The sequence below is a fragment of the Dictyostelium purpureum genome (assembly GCF_000190715.1).
Source record: "Dictyostelium purpureum unplaced genomic scaffold DICPUscaffold_38, whole genome shotgun sequence".
NCBI classification, from domain to species: Eukaryota; Evosea; class Eumycetozoa; order Dictyosteliales; family Dictyosteliaceae; genus Dictyostelium; species Dictyostelium purpureum.
The window spans coordinates 508-14,656 of NW_003519375.1; the positions used below are offsets into that span (position 1 = coordinate 508).

Consider the following 14,149-nt stretch of genomic DNA (forward strand, 5'->3'; position numbering starts at 1 on the left):
TGTTTGAGAATGAGACTGAGATATTCTATTTTTAAACTTGAAAAAGAAAAACAAACCCCACACACATTTAATTACATAATAATTATTTCAAAAAGGTATTGAATAAATTTATTTTTCAAAAAAAACTTTTTTATTTTTTTAAATTTTTTTATTTTCATAATTTTTTTTTTAATTTTTTTAATTTTTTTTGTTTTTTTTTCATTTAGAGATAATATACCAGCACACACTCACTCAACCATTAAGAGCAGTTTACTTATATATGCGGGGTTGTGGGTGTGTGTTTTGTTTAAAAAAAAAAAAAAAAAACACATATATATAAATTTTAATTTTTTTTATTTTTTGTTATAATTTATATTAATTTATAATATATTTTATATTTTTTTTTTTGATTTTAAATTTATTATTTTAAACTATCAATATATTATTATAAGTTTTATATTATAGCATCACTCTATTCAAAACATATATTTAAATAAATATCACTTTATAATAATTATAATTTATTCATTTATTGATACCCACATTCCACCCAATAACAATAAAATAAAAAAAATAAAAAAATAATTTAAAAAAAACTTATCTGTTTTAGATATTTTTTTTAAATCACAACAATAAAATCCATAACCAAACAAGATTTTTTTTTTTTCACATTAAAAAAAAAGGTAATTAATTTTAAATTATAAAATAGTAATCGCAGATCAAATTTAATACAATTACCTAACCATTATCACTTTTAAATATTCATATTAATAGATTATAATGATAAATTTAAAAAGAAATATATCATCGATTGGTTCAACCATAGACGGAGAGGATAAAAAGATAGGGGAAACGTTAAAAAAATTAAAAACAATAAATAATTTTAAAAATAATAACAATAAAAATAATACTTTAGATGATTTAGAAACAACCACTACAAACAAAATAGAAATAAACATTAGTATCGAATCCACCTCTACTTTGTATGGTAACAATTTAGAGGGTAAAAATATAATAAATGAAAATAATAATAATAATAATAATTGTGAAATAATAGAAAATACAAATAATGAATCAATTAATATTTTAGAAACTCCTATAATACCATCAATATTAAACAATAGTAATATCAAAGATAGCATCAACAATGCTCACAGTAATATAGCTACCAACAACAATATCAATAGTGGTATAGAAACAAACATAACACCAATATCAACAACTACAACAACAACCACAAAAACAACATCCTCTTCATTAAAAATACCCCCACTAATTGTACCAAAAAATAAACCCATTGAAGTAATAAACAACAACAATAATGATAATAATAATGATAATAATAATAACAGTAGTAGTATTAATAGTAATAATAATAATAACAGTGATATTAACAATATTGAAAATAGTGCCAATAAAAAAATCCCAACCATATCAAAGTTTAATTTTAAACTAAATATGAACGATATTAAACAACTACATAGCTTTCAAGTTGATAAAGAAAAAATGATAATGTATGAATATGAAAAAGTTTGTTCAAAGGTTAATGATAGATTATACATCAGTGGTGGATATGTATCAGAAAAATTAGAAATATTAAAAAAAAATGGAATAACACATATTATCAACGCCTCAGACTCTTATCAGAATGTATATGAAGGTCAATTCGAATATTTGAAATTAGATTTAAAGGACAACGTAAACGAAAAAATATCTGATATTTTTGAAAAGACAATTGACTTTATAGAGCGTGCCATGGAAAACGATGGAGTAGTATTAATTCATTGTAATAAGGGTATTAGTAGAAGCACCTGTTTATGTTGTTTATGGATTATGAAAAAGGAAAGATGTTGCTTAAAGAAAGCCTTAGATATGGTTAAAATTGCGCGTCCTGTATCCGAACCCAACCCTGGCTTTGAAGCATGTTTATTAGAGTGGGCTTTAGAAAATAAAATTCAAGAACCCAACTCTCATGTCTCTTATAAAAGATCAACCACAACTACCACAACAACTACTACCACAACTACTACCACGACAACTACCACAACAACTACTTTTAGTGAAGCAATACCAATTACTCCAAGAATGTAAAATTAATAATAATAAAAATCGCAACCAATAATAATAATTATAATATAATAATGATAATGTAATAATACCAATATAAATATCATATTTCTATTAAATTTCACCAATTAATTAATTAAATTTAATTAATAATTTAAAAAAACCAAATTATAATCAAAAAAGATGAGAAAACAAGTATACTATACCTATTTTAAAATATATATAGATACTACCTCCAATTTAAGCAAAAACTAATTGGCAAAAATCAAATATAATAAAAATAATAGAATAATTAAAAAAATAAAACACATAAGTTTAACAATAATAATAATAATAATTTTTAAACTAATAATAACAATAAATCAACAAATAACTATGTAGAATTAGAAATTTCCAGACTCGTATATAGAAGCACCACCTTAATAACTTTCTTTTCATCATATTACATTTAACTAAGTGTGCACACAAAATAAAAAACATAATAAAGTTTCCTTGTAACATAATATCATTAAAACACAAACCATTTATAAAAAATGTAGTTTATTTTATTTATATCATTATTAGTATATAACCCCCAATTGAAAAACCAACACCCACTTTCAATCTTTGTATACAAAGACTGGAAGAAAGAAAAAAAAAAATAAAAAAACAAAAAAAACCAATTTAGGTTTTTCAATTAGAAAAGGTTCCTACAAATGCTACTATTAATACTTTTGATGTGTTGGTGGTGGTAGTTGTAATTGCATTAGTGGTAGTAATAATAGTAATTGTATATTATTAGTAGATATAAAAGTAGTTAAGTTTTTTAATTTTTTTTTTGTTTTTTTTTTTGAGTAGTGGTTTAATTTAATATAAAAAAAACACTTTTTTTTTTTTTTCACCAATAGATATACAATTTCAAAAATTAAAGTATTTTAAAAAGATCTTAACTTTTGAGATTAAAATTAAGGGATTTGAAATTATATATTTAGAATATAAAAAAGAGATTTATTTTTATAGGTAATTTGCACATTAAAAAACAACCCACATGTGTTGTTTTTTCTTTTTTATTTTTTCCAAAAATTAATTAATTGGAGCGTGTGTGTTTTTAGGAGTGTGTTAGTGTGTGTGTGATGATATATTTTTTAATATATTATAATAATTATATTATTATAATAAAATTCTCTTAATATCAACTAACTTAATTTTTATTTAAATCAACAATTCCAACAATATGCAGTGTGTTTGAGTTGAAGAGTGAAAAAACTTGAAAGATATTGTGAGATGTACACATAGATGAAATAAATTTTATTTTTTATATTAATAGTGGTTAAAAAAAAGTGGGTGTAAATTTGTTTTTTTTAAAAAAAATACTATGTGGTGCCTCCTAATAAAAATACCTGCCCCCATCTAATTCTCAAATTAAATTATTTAAAAAACAAACAATAATAAAAAAAAAAAAAATTAAAATAAAAAAATAAATAGAATGCCTATATATCTATCTATATTGTGTGTGTATTTTTTTATTTTTGGTGAGTTAGGTTACAACTCTTCACAATGTGTTTTTATGTGTGAGCGAGTAAATATGTGTCTCTATGTGTGTGTGTATTTTTGATGTTTTTATTGTTGTTGTTAATTTATAATTCACCTAAAATACAATCACAACACACTCACCAGTTATCTAGTCATCAAAAATAAATAAATTAAATATAAATAAAAACAATTAAATTTAAATAATATTTTTTTTTTGTTTTTTTTAAAAAAACTATAAATAATTTAAATTATTTTCATTTTCTATTTCATTCATTGATGAAAATTAATAAAATAGTTTAATTAAAAATCTAAAAAAAAAAAAAAAAAACTATAATTACACTTTTTATTTTATTTATTTTCGTTTTTTTTACAATTTACGCAATTTATACAATTTATACATTTTATACATTTTATACAATTTATTTATAACAATTATTTATAATAATTATTTATTTATAAATCTTATCTCTTTATTTTTTTATATATATATTTTTATAAATTATTTTTTTTATTTTTTAAAATGGATTTTCCAAATTTCGAAATTAATTTAAATAAATCATTATCATCATTCGAAGAAATATTCACACCCCAGTTTGAAAGTGTGGATATGATCGATGATAATAATAACAATATAAATATAAATATAAATATAAATAATAATCAATACTATTGCCAAATCCATACTAATTATAAACTAAGTATGGTGTGTGTCGAATGTACTGCCCTGGTATGCCCTTGTTGTGTTTCGAGCTTGCCAATCCATTGTGGACATCAACATTTAGAAGTCGATTCTGACTCTGCTGTTTTCAAAAAAATATATTACTGCATGACCAATTGTAAAGATAGAATAGATAATCTAATGGAAATTGCTATGAACGAATATGAAAACATAAGATACCTAATCGAAGAAAAAGAAATAAACAACCAAAATATAAACACACAAGTCGAAGTATTTTTAGATTTAATAGATTTAGCAATTGAAATAAACAATAATAATAATAATAGTAGTAACAATAATAGTAATAATAACAATAATAATAATTTTAACATAATATAACACAAATAAACAATATATAATACCTCTGCCGCTAAAAAACCCTATTTAATAAAAATAATCACAGTTTTACTGTTTTTTTCACAATTTCTTAATCCAAACAAAAATAAATAATACTCGTTCTTTTTTGATTAAAAAAACCGTTAAATTTTTTATAGGCAAGACATGAAATCTTTATTTGTACTATAATTATTATTATTCTTCGAATAAGCGTTTAGATACCTAATTTAGTACGTCTCTGTTAAAATTTTTATATTAGTATGTATTCTGCACTATTTTTTATCATTTAATGTAATCATACCCAGTGTCTTCTTTTGTTATTGTATCTGATTTTGTTATCAGTCTTTAAACGGATCCAGCCTGGAACTGATCTGTTGCACTATAGTGATGAAAAGGAAAAAGATTAATCTCTATTCGTATGGATATCTTTGTTTTGTGGATTATATGTATAAACTTACCTTTTGGGCTTTACCTAAGACTTTTTTGACTTTTAAGGTTTTATGGCTTGGCTATAAAGATTAAAGATTGATTAATATGGATCATGATTAATCTTTGGAAATTAACATGGATAGATAGAAAAAGAGATAAAATTTGTCAAGAGATAACACCATACCATTTTGAGTCACGGAATATCAAATCAAACAAAATGAAAAAAAATTGAAAAAAAAAAATAAAAATTAAATTTTTAAAAATTTTTTTAAAAATTTTTAAATTTTTTTTTTTCATTTCCCCACGCTCATAAAACGAAAAACGTTGTTTTACATATCAAAATTTTAACATATAAACATATTTGATTTTGCAATTTTTTTTTAGTTTTATCTTAAATTGGACTTAAAATATCATTTTATTTATTTCTAAATAAAATATAATTAGTTTTTTGTATTATGTTTTTGTGTGCTTTTAATAATAAAAAAAAAAAATAAAAAAAAAAAGTAAAAATAACAAAATTAGGAATAAAATTATTATAATATAACAAGCTTGTATAAATTTATTTAATAGAATATATTTATACTTTTATTGTTATTATTTTTTATAGTGATTAACCACCCAAAAAAATCTTTTTTTTTTTTTTAATAAAAATTATTTTGTTAATATTTTTAATATTTTTTTAAATTATTTTTTTATATTTTTTTATTTTTTTTTATTTTTTTTTTTTAATTTTAATATTCATAATTAAAATTATTTTGTGTATATTTATTGATTTCTTATTTATATTATATAAAGTAAATTTAATTATTTATTTTAAATAATTAATAGTTTAATATAATGTCATGGGCAAGAAATATTCAAACTAGGTTTCAACAACAACAACAATTTCAACAACATAAACCAGCACCTTTAAATAATCCAGTACCAGTACCAGTAGCAGGAAATGATAATAAATCACAAACATTAACATCACCATCACCAGCACCATCACCATCAATACAACCAGTACAGAAAGTGTCACCAAGTGCATCACCAACTACAACACCAATAGCAAATGCAGCACCACCATCACCTATTTCATTACTAAAAACAAGCGGAACAAGCATAACACAAAACACCACTCTAAGTACAAGTTCTAACTCATCAGTTCAAAAAGTTACAAATGCAGCAACATCAAGTCAAATTAATAATGTTACAACAATGATGGCAAATACAACTATTTCAGCAACTCCATCATCAAATTTAATACCAAACCCATCATCATCAAATACACCAAAGCCAAATACATCACCATCATTATCCCCACTTCCATCACCATCACAATCACCAATGCAATCAAGATCAAATACCTCAGCATTTCCACCCACATCAATTTCAAGACCAACTACAGCCACTGGTGTACCATATCAATTTCAACAAAAAATTCAACAAAAAGTTCTTACAACAGATATGTTTAGAGGTGTAGATTTTTCACATGTTTCATTTGTTGAAGATTTAACAAGAAAATTAGTAAATGATCAATATACAGTCGATGGTTTAAAGTTTGAGCCAGCTCCATTTAATACATTGTTTTTAAACACACAATTACAATTGTCACAACTTGAAAGTAATGTAAGTAAATATATTTTTTTTTTTTAAAATATAAATAAATATTAATATAATTCATTATTTAGATTGATAGAAAATTAGACGATTTAGCAGAAGAATGTAATGATTTTAGTTTAGAATATAAAAGTAAATTACAGGATTTATTAGGGTCATATCAAGAGTGTTTCCAGCATTTTAAGAAATTAGAAAAAGGTGTTAATACAATTGGTACAAAAGCAGTTCATTTTGGAGATGAATTAGATTCAGTAAATCAACAAAAAGTTAAAGCACAAGGCGCCCTTTCATTAATCAATTATTTATTAGAGTTAAATAGCGACGAGTCATCATCAAAGCGTTCAGATATTTTTACAAACTCTGAACGTATTCACGAATTAGCACATCTGGTTAAAAAACTTTCAAGTGTATCAGAGGATATAAAAGAAATATCAGGTTTTAAGAAGGGTAAACAGGAAACTGAGTCACTTTCAAATATTTTAGAAAACGATTTACTTGACCAATTTGAACGTGCTGCAGATAGACACGATTTTGAAAAAATGAAACAATGTGCTTCAACTTTATATAATTTCAATGGTGGTGAAACTTGCAGATCACGTTATGTTCAAAAAATTAAAATGTTTTTTGATATAGACATTTTAAGAAAAGATGAAACATTAGCAAATAATACATCAAAAAGACAGTAAGTTATATATTTCATTTCCTATTATATTTACCTAAATATATTAATATTTAAATTAAATTTAGAATTAGGGGTAATAATATTATTGATTCAAGATTTGAAATTTTCTTTTCAGATATACTCAGAGATATTCAGCATGAACAAAATGTTATTCAAAGTGTATTTGTAAATCAAACATCAGCAATGGCAATGCTAATTGTTAGAGTTTTTGAACAACGTGTTAGAGGATTTATAGAGAATGTTTTAAATATCGAGGCTAATAATACATCGATGTATCTTCAAACTACACAGTATGCATACAATAGCACAAAGAAATTATTAGTAGAGCCATTGTCACACTTGGGTATTAGTGGTGTGGATTTAAATCAATTATTAAATTCAGTTTTTTATACATATCAAGAGGGCTATATCCAAAGGGAAAGGGGCCATCTTGCAAACTTATTCGATGCTACTTTTAGCGAGGAATGTGACCGTTTAACAGGATTAGAAAAAGCTTTTGAATATGAAGAGGATGGATTAAATCACGAAATTACACAAACTTTTGTACAACAGACTGAAAATGCCCTAGCCCGTAGTTATACACTCTCGCCAGAAGGTTCATTGTAAGTAAATTTAAAATAATTTTAACAATAATAAATAATATTAACTTTTTTTTTTTTTATTAATTTAGACCAGAAAATATTAAAAGTATTTTCTTTTTAATGCTAAAATATTTATTTGAAGATTACATAACATTTGTTTTAGAAAAATATATTAAGTTACCAATGGTTAATGATTCAAGATGTTTTCAAGCAATATCACAGTTATTTAGAGTTATTTTAGGTATAAATCAAATCGTTGGTCAAATTCAAACTTTATTCCAAGTACATGTTTTACCACATATTCAAACATCAATTAATGTTCAATCACAATGCTCAGATCAGCTTTACTTTAACATCTCTTCATTAGAAAATAATATAAATTATGGTTTAGAAAATTCACTCATTTTAATGGTACAGCTTGTAGATAAAGCTTTAGTAGATCAAAAAAGAACCGATTACCAAAATGAAATGGATGATGATACCACAACACCAACTTGTAACTCTGTAACAAAATTAATTCAATCATTCTATGAAATTGCAAAGTCTTGTCTTCAAGGTAAAAATCTCCATATCTTTGTTGAAGAGCTTGGCCTAAAACTTCAAGTGTAAGCTTTTATTATATAATAATTTTCAATAGAGTTTTATATTTTTTTATATATTAATATATTATTTATTTATTTATAGGGTATTTTTAAATCATTTTAAGAAATTTAAAATTGGTCAAGGTTCAGGAACACTTAAGTTAATTAAAGATTTGACAGAATACAGATCCACTTTGAAATCATTCAAGAGTCATAAAGTTGATGATGCTTTTGAAATGTTATTTGAAGTTTCAAAATTATTTTTGGTTGGTCCAGATAGTTTTAAAGATATTATCGAAAATGGTATTCTTGCAAGAGTTCAAAAATCCGATTTAATTGCTTTTATTAAGCAACGTTCCGATTTTAAATCAATTTGGTTAGATAATTTATAAACGTAATAATAATAATATATAAAAAATAAAATAAATAATAGTATTTTTATTTGGAATAAATTTAAATTTAATTTATAATCTAAAATAAAAGTAAAGTTTGTAATTTATCAATATTTATTTTAAATTTTTTTAAAAAATTATTCAACCAAACCTAAAGTTTTATTTATAAAAAAATATAATTTAATAAAAAAAAAGATATCTAAATATTTTATTTAAAAAGTACTTAGGAATCAAGTTTAAAATCTGAAGATTCTAAAGATTCTATAGAATCATCATCGATAAAACTGGTATCATTATTTGTATTATTTGATTTATTGTTATTTGAATCTATTTTTTGCTTTTTGTTGGGGTTATTATTGTATCTATTTTGAATTTCATCATTTCTATAACCTTCATTATTCATTCTATCTTTTAAAGACATGCATGTTAGTTTATAGTCGAAAAAAGTTTCTCTTTTAATTTCTTCTGGCAAATATGATTGTGTTACTAATGATTGATCATCAAATGCATGATTATACTGATAGTCTTTTCCATATCCCCAACTTTTCATTAAATTTGTTGGTGCATTTCTAAGATGAATTGGTACTGGTGGTGATGAGTTGTTTGCTAAATATTCTTTAGTTTTTGCATACCAAAGATCAAGAGAGTTTGATTTTGGGGCACTTGCTAAATAAACTGCACATTGTAATATAGCACATGAACATTCTGGCATTCCAATATATTGGGCCGCATTGAAAGCACTCACAGCTAAAGGTAATGCGGTGTTATCAGATAATCCAATGTCCTCTGATGCCATACGAATCATACGTCTAGCAATATAAATAGGATTAAACTTTTAAAAAAAGATTAATTAGTATCTGTTTTGTTTTCTTTTTTTTTTTTCAAAAAAATTAAATACATACACCAGATTCTAGCATACGTACACACCAGTATGCAGTGGCATTTGGGTCACTTCCTCTTACTGCCTTATGCAATGCCGAAATTAATTCATAAAATGAGTCACCATGCTTGTCGTTAATAAGACTTGTTCTTTGTAATAATACACCTAATTGTTTCCTAGAGACTTGAATATTTTTTTTTAAACCTTTTTTCTTAATTTCTAATTCCTCTTCGTAAGATAAATTGTTTTTGAATGCTTTAATGGCCATTTCTAAAACATTTATTGCTACTCTTGCATCACCTTCACTGATTTCTGCGAGTGTTTCAATGGTTCCATCTTCTAAATCTAATGTTAGGTTTTCGTGTATTAATGGTGTCATTTCGATTGTTCTTTTAATAATTTCAATAATATCTTTTTTTAAAAGTTTCTCTAACCTGAATACTTTACATCTTGATAATAAAGCATTATTAATTTCAAATGATGGATTTTCAGTTGTTGCTCCTATTAATATAATTGTACCTGATTCTATTGCTGGTAATAAAACATCTTGTTGCGATTTGTTGTATCTATGTATCTAATATTATTATAAATAAAAAGGTTAGTTTGGTTTAGTTTAAAATTTTATATTATTAACACAATATAACTATTGATACCTACTTCATCTATAAACAAGATTGTTTTTTTACCAAACATTAGAGAGTTTTTGGCTTTATCGATAGCTTCTTTAACATCTTTAACACCAGAGCCTACAGCAGATAATTCTAAATAATTTGCATTTGATTTTTTAGTAATAATCTTTGCTAATGTTGTTTTACCACAGCCTGGTGGACCGTACAAAATAATTGATGGTGGTGATTCACTCTTAAATAAATTTAATATAATTGAATTGTGCATTAATTCTTCTTGACCAATAAAATCTAAAAATTCAGTTGGTCTCATAATTTCTGCCAATGGTTTATTAAATATTGTTTTTTTATCAAAATTTTTTTGAAAGCTATATTTAAAATCGTTATTATTGTTATTATTATTATTGTTACTATTATTATTATTATTATTATTATTATTATTTGCTGGTGATGGGTCTAATACAATAGGGTTATTATTACTATTATTATTTTCATTATTTAAAGGTTTAAAAAAATTTGAAATGGATTTTGAATTTGTTTGAGATTTGGCTTTTGGTTTCAAAGGAAATGTATAGGAAAAGTTTTTTTGTGGTGATTTATAAACTGTAGTCGTGTTGGTTGTTGTTGTTGATGTATTTTGTGTGGGGAATGGGTTGGATATACTGATATTTTTGTCATTTTTTTTGTTATTGAATTCATCATCATATGGTGGTAATAAAATTTGTTCTGATTGTTGAGGAGAATTTGGAGATATAATGATATCGGAATCATCTAAATCAAGATCAATGTCATCCTCTATATTAAATTTTTTTTGTGATTGATTCGGTATTTTATTATTATTATTATTATTATTACTATTATAACTATTACTATTATTATTACTATTATTATTATTATTATTATTATTGTTATTATTAATTAATTCTTCTTTGCTTTTTTGGTCGATACATTGATTTATATGACTATCTATATGTATAAATAAAAATGTTTTTTGACAAGATGGACACCGTATATCATCTGTTAAACTTGGTGACTGTGATCCATTATTAGAGGTATTGTTATTATTGTTGTTGTTTTGTTTATTATTTATATTTTTAGTCATTGTATATTTGTTTAAATTAAAATAAAAAAAATTTAAATAAAAAAAAAATCATAAAAAAATTAAAAAAAAAAAATAAATATATTTATTTTTTTAAAATTAAAAAAATAATAAATAATATTTTTCAATTTCTTAAAAAAAAAAAATAAAAAAAATAGTATTTAAAAAGATTTAAATAATAAATCTTGAAATGATGATCAAAATTTTAGGGGTTTATTTTTAATTTACAGTTTTTATTTTATTTATTTTTTGTTATTTATTATTTTATTGTGAACAAATGAGTGCGTCTAATTCTTTATCAAATTGTTTATATCTTTCATTTTCCATTATATTTTTATATTCATTCAAAAATTTTTCTGGAAATAGACCGTTGAATTCATTAATAAGTTCTGGCTCATTTTGAATTAGTTTGAGGATTTGAGAGTAAACTTTGGAAAGGTTCTTTTTATCTTTACATTCTTTTATAGTATTAATAACTTTTCTATAAACTTCTGGTTGGTGTTGAAATTTTTGTTCGACCTTATCAAAAAATATGATGTATTTCTTTAATTTGTCAATTGGTTTGTTTTTTGTAATTGATTCTTCAACATCATCGCCAATTATAAATTTATAGTGATCATCAATTTCCATTGTTGTTGAAATATTTGAGAAAAAAAATTTATAAAAAAATTTTGTAATATTAATTATAATAAAATAATTTAATTATAGCTATTATTTTTATTACAAATAATTGATTTGTTTTTTTTTATGTATATAAATAAATAATTATGAAATAGATAAAAAAATTTTCAAAAAATAAAAAAAGCTAATTTAAAAAAAACAAAAAAACAAAAAAAAATAAAAAAAAAAAAATTAATAATATTAAAAATAAACAACATGTAACAAAAACAACAATAAAATTGTATAATAAGAGTTTATTTATAATTTTATATGTTTATTTATAATTTTTCTTTACGAATTGTTATATATTAATATTGAAGAGTAAGAAGTGTGTGTGTGAAAATGTGGGTGGGTGGGTGTAATTTAAGTGTATTTGTAATTTTTAATGAAATAATAATGTTTGTTGGACAACAAAAAAAAAAAAAAAGAAAAAAAAAAACATTTACATATGTTTGGGTAAAATTAAATAGTTTATATTGTTAAAATTTGATTTAGGTTATTTTTTTAAAAAAAAAAAAAAAAAGAAACAAAAATAGACCCCTCACAAAAAATAAAAAAATAAAAAAATTAAAATTCAAAATATGGGAGTGTGTATTTGTGTGTATGAGATCTAGTTTTGATGATGATGATAGATAACCACATCCAAACATTCACATAAAATACTGTAAAGAAAACCACATTTTTTTATATTATTTTAAAAAAGTAGTAAAAAAACAAACATTGTTTTTTTTTTTAAATCGTGTGTTTATTTATAATACATTTGGGGTTTTTTTATATAATTGTTTTAAAATATTACAAAAAAAAGATTAATATAATATTTTTTTATTATAATTATTATTTAATTGAATATAACCTATTTAATTTTGAATGAACATCATTCCACTGTATCCTTTTTTGTTTTGTAATGGTTGTTGTTGTTGTTGTAGTGGTAACAATTGTTGTTGTAGTGGTTGCAGAATTTAGAGATAGGGATGATAGGGATTTCTTTGTGTCTGGTGAATAGTGTTTTTGGTGATTACTGGTATTTGAATGTTTTTCAATATTTATATTTTCTTTTAAGTTTTCTTTATTGTTATCCTTTTCTTTCTCCTTTTCTCTTTCTTTAAAGTTATGGTTACTATTGATATTGTAATTACTATTTATACATGAACTATTGCCATTGCTGTATATTGCATTGTTACTATTGCTATAAGTTATACTGTTATTGATACTATTATTATAATTATTGTTAATGCTGTTATATAATTCTTTATTTATATTGTTTATTATATTATTTGTTTGTGATAAATTTAAAGATGGATTCAGATTATTACTCTGATTTAATTGATTATTGCTGAAATTATTTAATATATTATTGATGCTATTGAAATTCTCTATACAATACATTTGATATAATAAATTGTTAAAAACCAATTCTATCGATTCAATTGATCTTGCAGATGTTGTCAGGAATTGTATATTTTTTTTACCTAAATCATTTAATAAATCTTTAATTTCTTGTTCGCTACTTGTACAATACAGATCCTTCATTGTTCCCACAATAACAATAGGTATATCTGCAAAATCTTTTCTAATCTTTTTTATTAGTTCAAAATAAAATTTAACATAGGGTCTTGTCTTTTCTACATGTAATGAAAACGTTATAATAAACATTTGACAATGTTCAAAGGCCAATAAATTTATCTTTTTATTTAATGAATCTATTGCTAAAATTAATAAAAAAAAATAGTTAATACTAGTTTTAATTAAGTGTTTTTGTTAAAATGTTACACACCCATATCGAAAATATTAAATTGATATTGCAAATAATTTTTTGAAACTATATTTGTATCTTCTGTTGGATTATAGTCCCATAAAAAAAACCCTTCTTTAAATGTGTTGACTATAGTTGATTTACCTGATTCGTGAGAACCAATTATCATTACATTGAAATGTCTCATTTCTTTTATAATGACGAAAAAATATAAAAAAGAAAAAAAAAAAAAAAAAAGAAAAAAAAAAAAAA

The 14,149-nt window shown here is 22.9% G+C and overlaps 7 protein-coding genes across 7 annotated transcripts; 3 read left to right on the top strand and 4 right to left on the bottom strand.

The window, feature by feature from the left end:
• Positions 1–1,515: 1,515 nt before the first annotated feature.
• DICPUDRAFT_12401 (uncharacterized protein) lies at positions 1,516–1,917 on the top strand (the record flags this gene model as incomplete). The annotated part of the gene is made up of 1 exon (XM_003285045.1): positions 1,516–1,917. A coding segment is annotated over one exon (402 nt), but the record flags the coding sequence as incomplete, so codon positions are not given.
• A 1,983-nt stretch (positions 1,918–3,900) lies between these two features.
• DICPUDRAFT_91436 (uncharacterized protein) lies at positions 3,901–4,714 on the top strand. Its single transcript, XM_003285046.1, has one exon. The coding sequence runs from the start codon at positions 4,079–4,081 to the stop codon at positions 4,613–4,615; it is 537 nt and encodes a 178-aa protein (XP_003285094.1). The 5' UTR covers positions 3,901–4,078; the 3' UTR covers positions 4,616–4,714.
• A 48-nt stretch (positions 4,715–4,762) lies between these two features.
• On the bottom strand, positions 4,763–5,240 carry DICPUDRAFT_53355 (uncharacterized protein). The gene is made up of 4 exons (XM_003285064.1): positions 5,226–5,240; positions 5,071–5,121; positions 4,914–4,991; positions 4,763–4,850 (listed from the first exon to the last, which is right to left on the bottom strand). The coding sequence occupies exons 1-4, from the start codon at positions 5,226–5,228 to the stop codon at positions 4,827–4,829; spliced, it is 156 nt and encodes a 51-aa protein (XP_003285112.1). The 5' UTR covers positions 5,229–5,240; the 3' UTR covers positions 4,763–4,826.
• Positions 5,241–7,182: 1,942 nt separating this feature from the next.
• DICPUDRAFT_28786 (uncharacterized protein) lies at positions 7,183–8,879 on the top strand (the record flags this gene model as incomplete). Its single annotated transcript, XM_003285047.1, has 4 exons — positions 7,183–7,325; positions 7,391–7,927; positions 7,996–8,511; positions 8,591–8,879. The coding sequence occupies 4 exons, from the start codon at positions 7,183–7,185 to the stop codon at positions 8,877–8,879; spliced, it is 1,485 nt and encodes a 494-aa protein (XP_003285095.1).
• A 223-nt stretch (positions 8,880–9,102) lies between these two features.
• DICPUDRAFT_148953 (uncharacterized protein) lies at positions 9,103–11,487 on the bottom strand (the record flags this gene model as incomplete). Its single annotated transcript, XM_003285065.1, has 3 exons — positions 9,103–9,711; positions 9,782–10,333; positions 10,417–11,487. 3 exons carry the CDS (start codon positions 11,485–11,487, stop codon positions 9,103–9,105), a joined length of 2,232 nt encoding a protein of 743 aa, XP_003285113.1.
• A 170-nt stretch (positions 11,488–11,657) lies between these two features.
• DICPUDRAFT_91437 (uncharacterized protein) lies at positions 11,658–12,243 on the bottom strand. Its single transcript, XM_003285066.1, has one exon. It carries the CDS (start codon positions 12,112–12,114, stop codon positions 11,749–11,751), a length of 366 nt encoding a protein of 121 aa, XP_003285114.1. The 5' UTR covers positions 12,115–12,243; the 3' UTR covers positions 11,658–11,748.
• A 735-nt stretch (positions 12,244–12,978) lies between these two features.
• Positions 12,979–14,084, bottom strand: DICPUDRAFT_148955 (uncharacterized protein; the record flags this gene model as incomplete). The annotated part of the gene is made up of 2 exons (XM_003285067.1): positions 12,979–13,850; positions 13,919–14,084. The coding sequence occupies 2 exons, from the start codon at positions 14,082–14,084 to the stop codon at positions 12,979–12,981; spliced, it is 1,038 nt and encodes a 345-aa protein (XP_003285115.1).
• Positions 14,085–14,149: the final 65 nt, after the last annotated feature.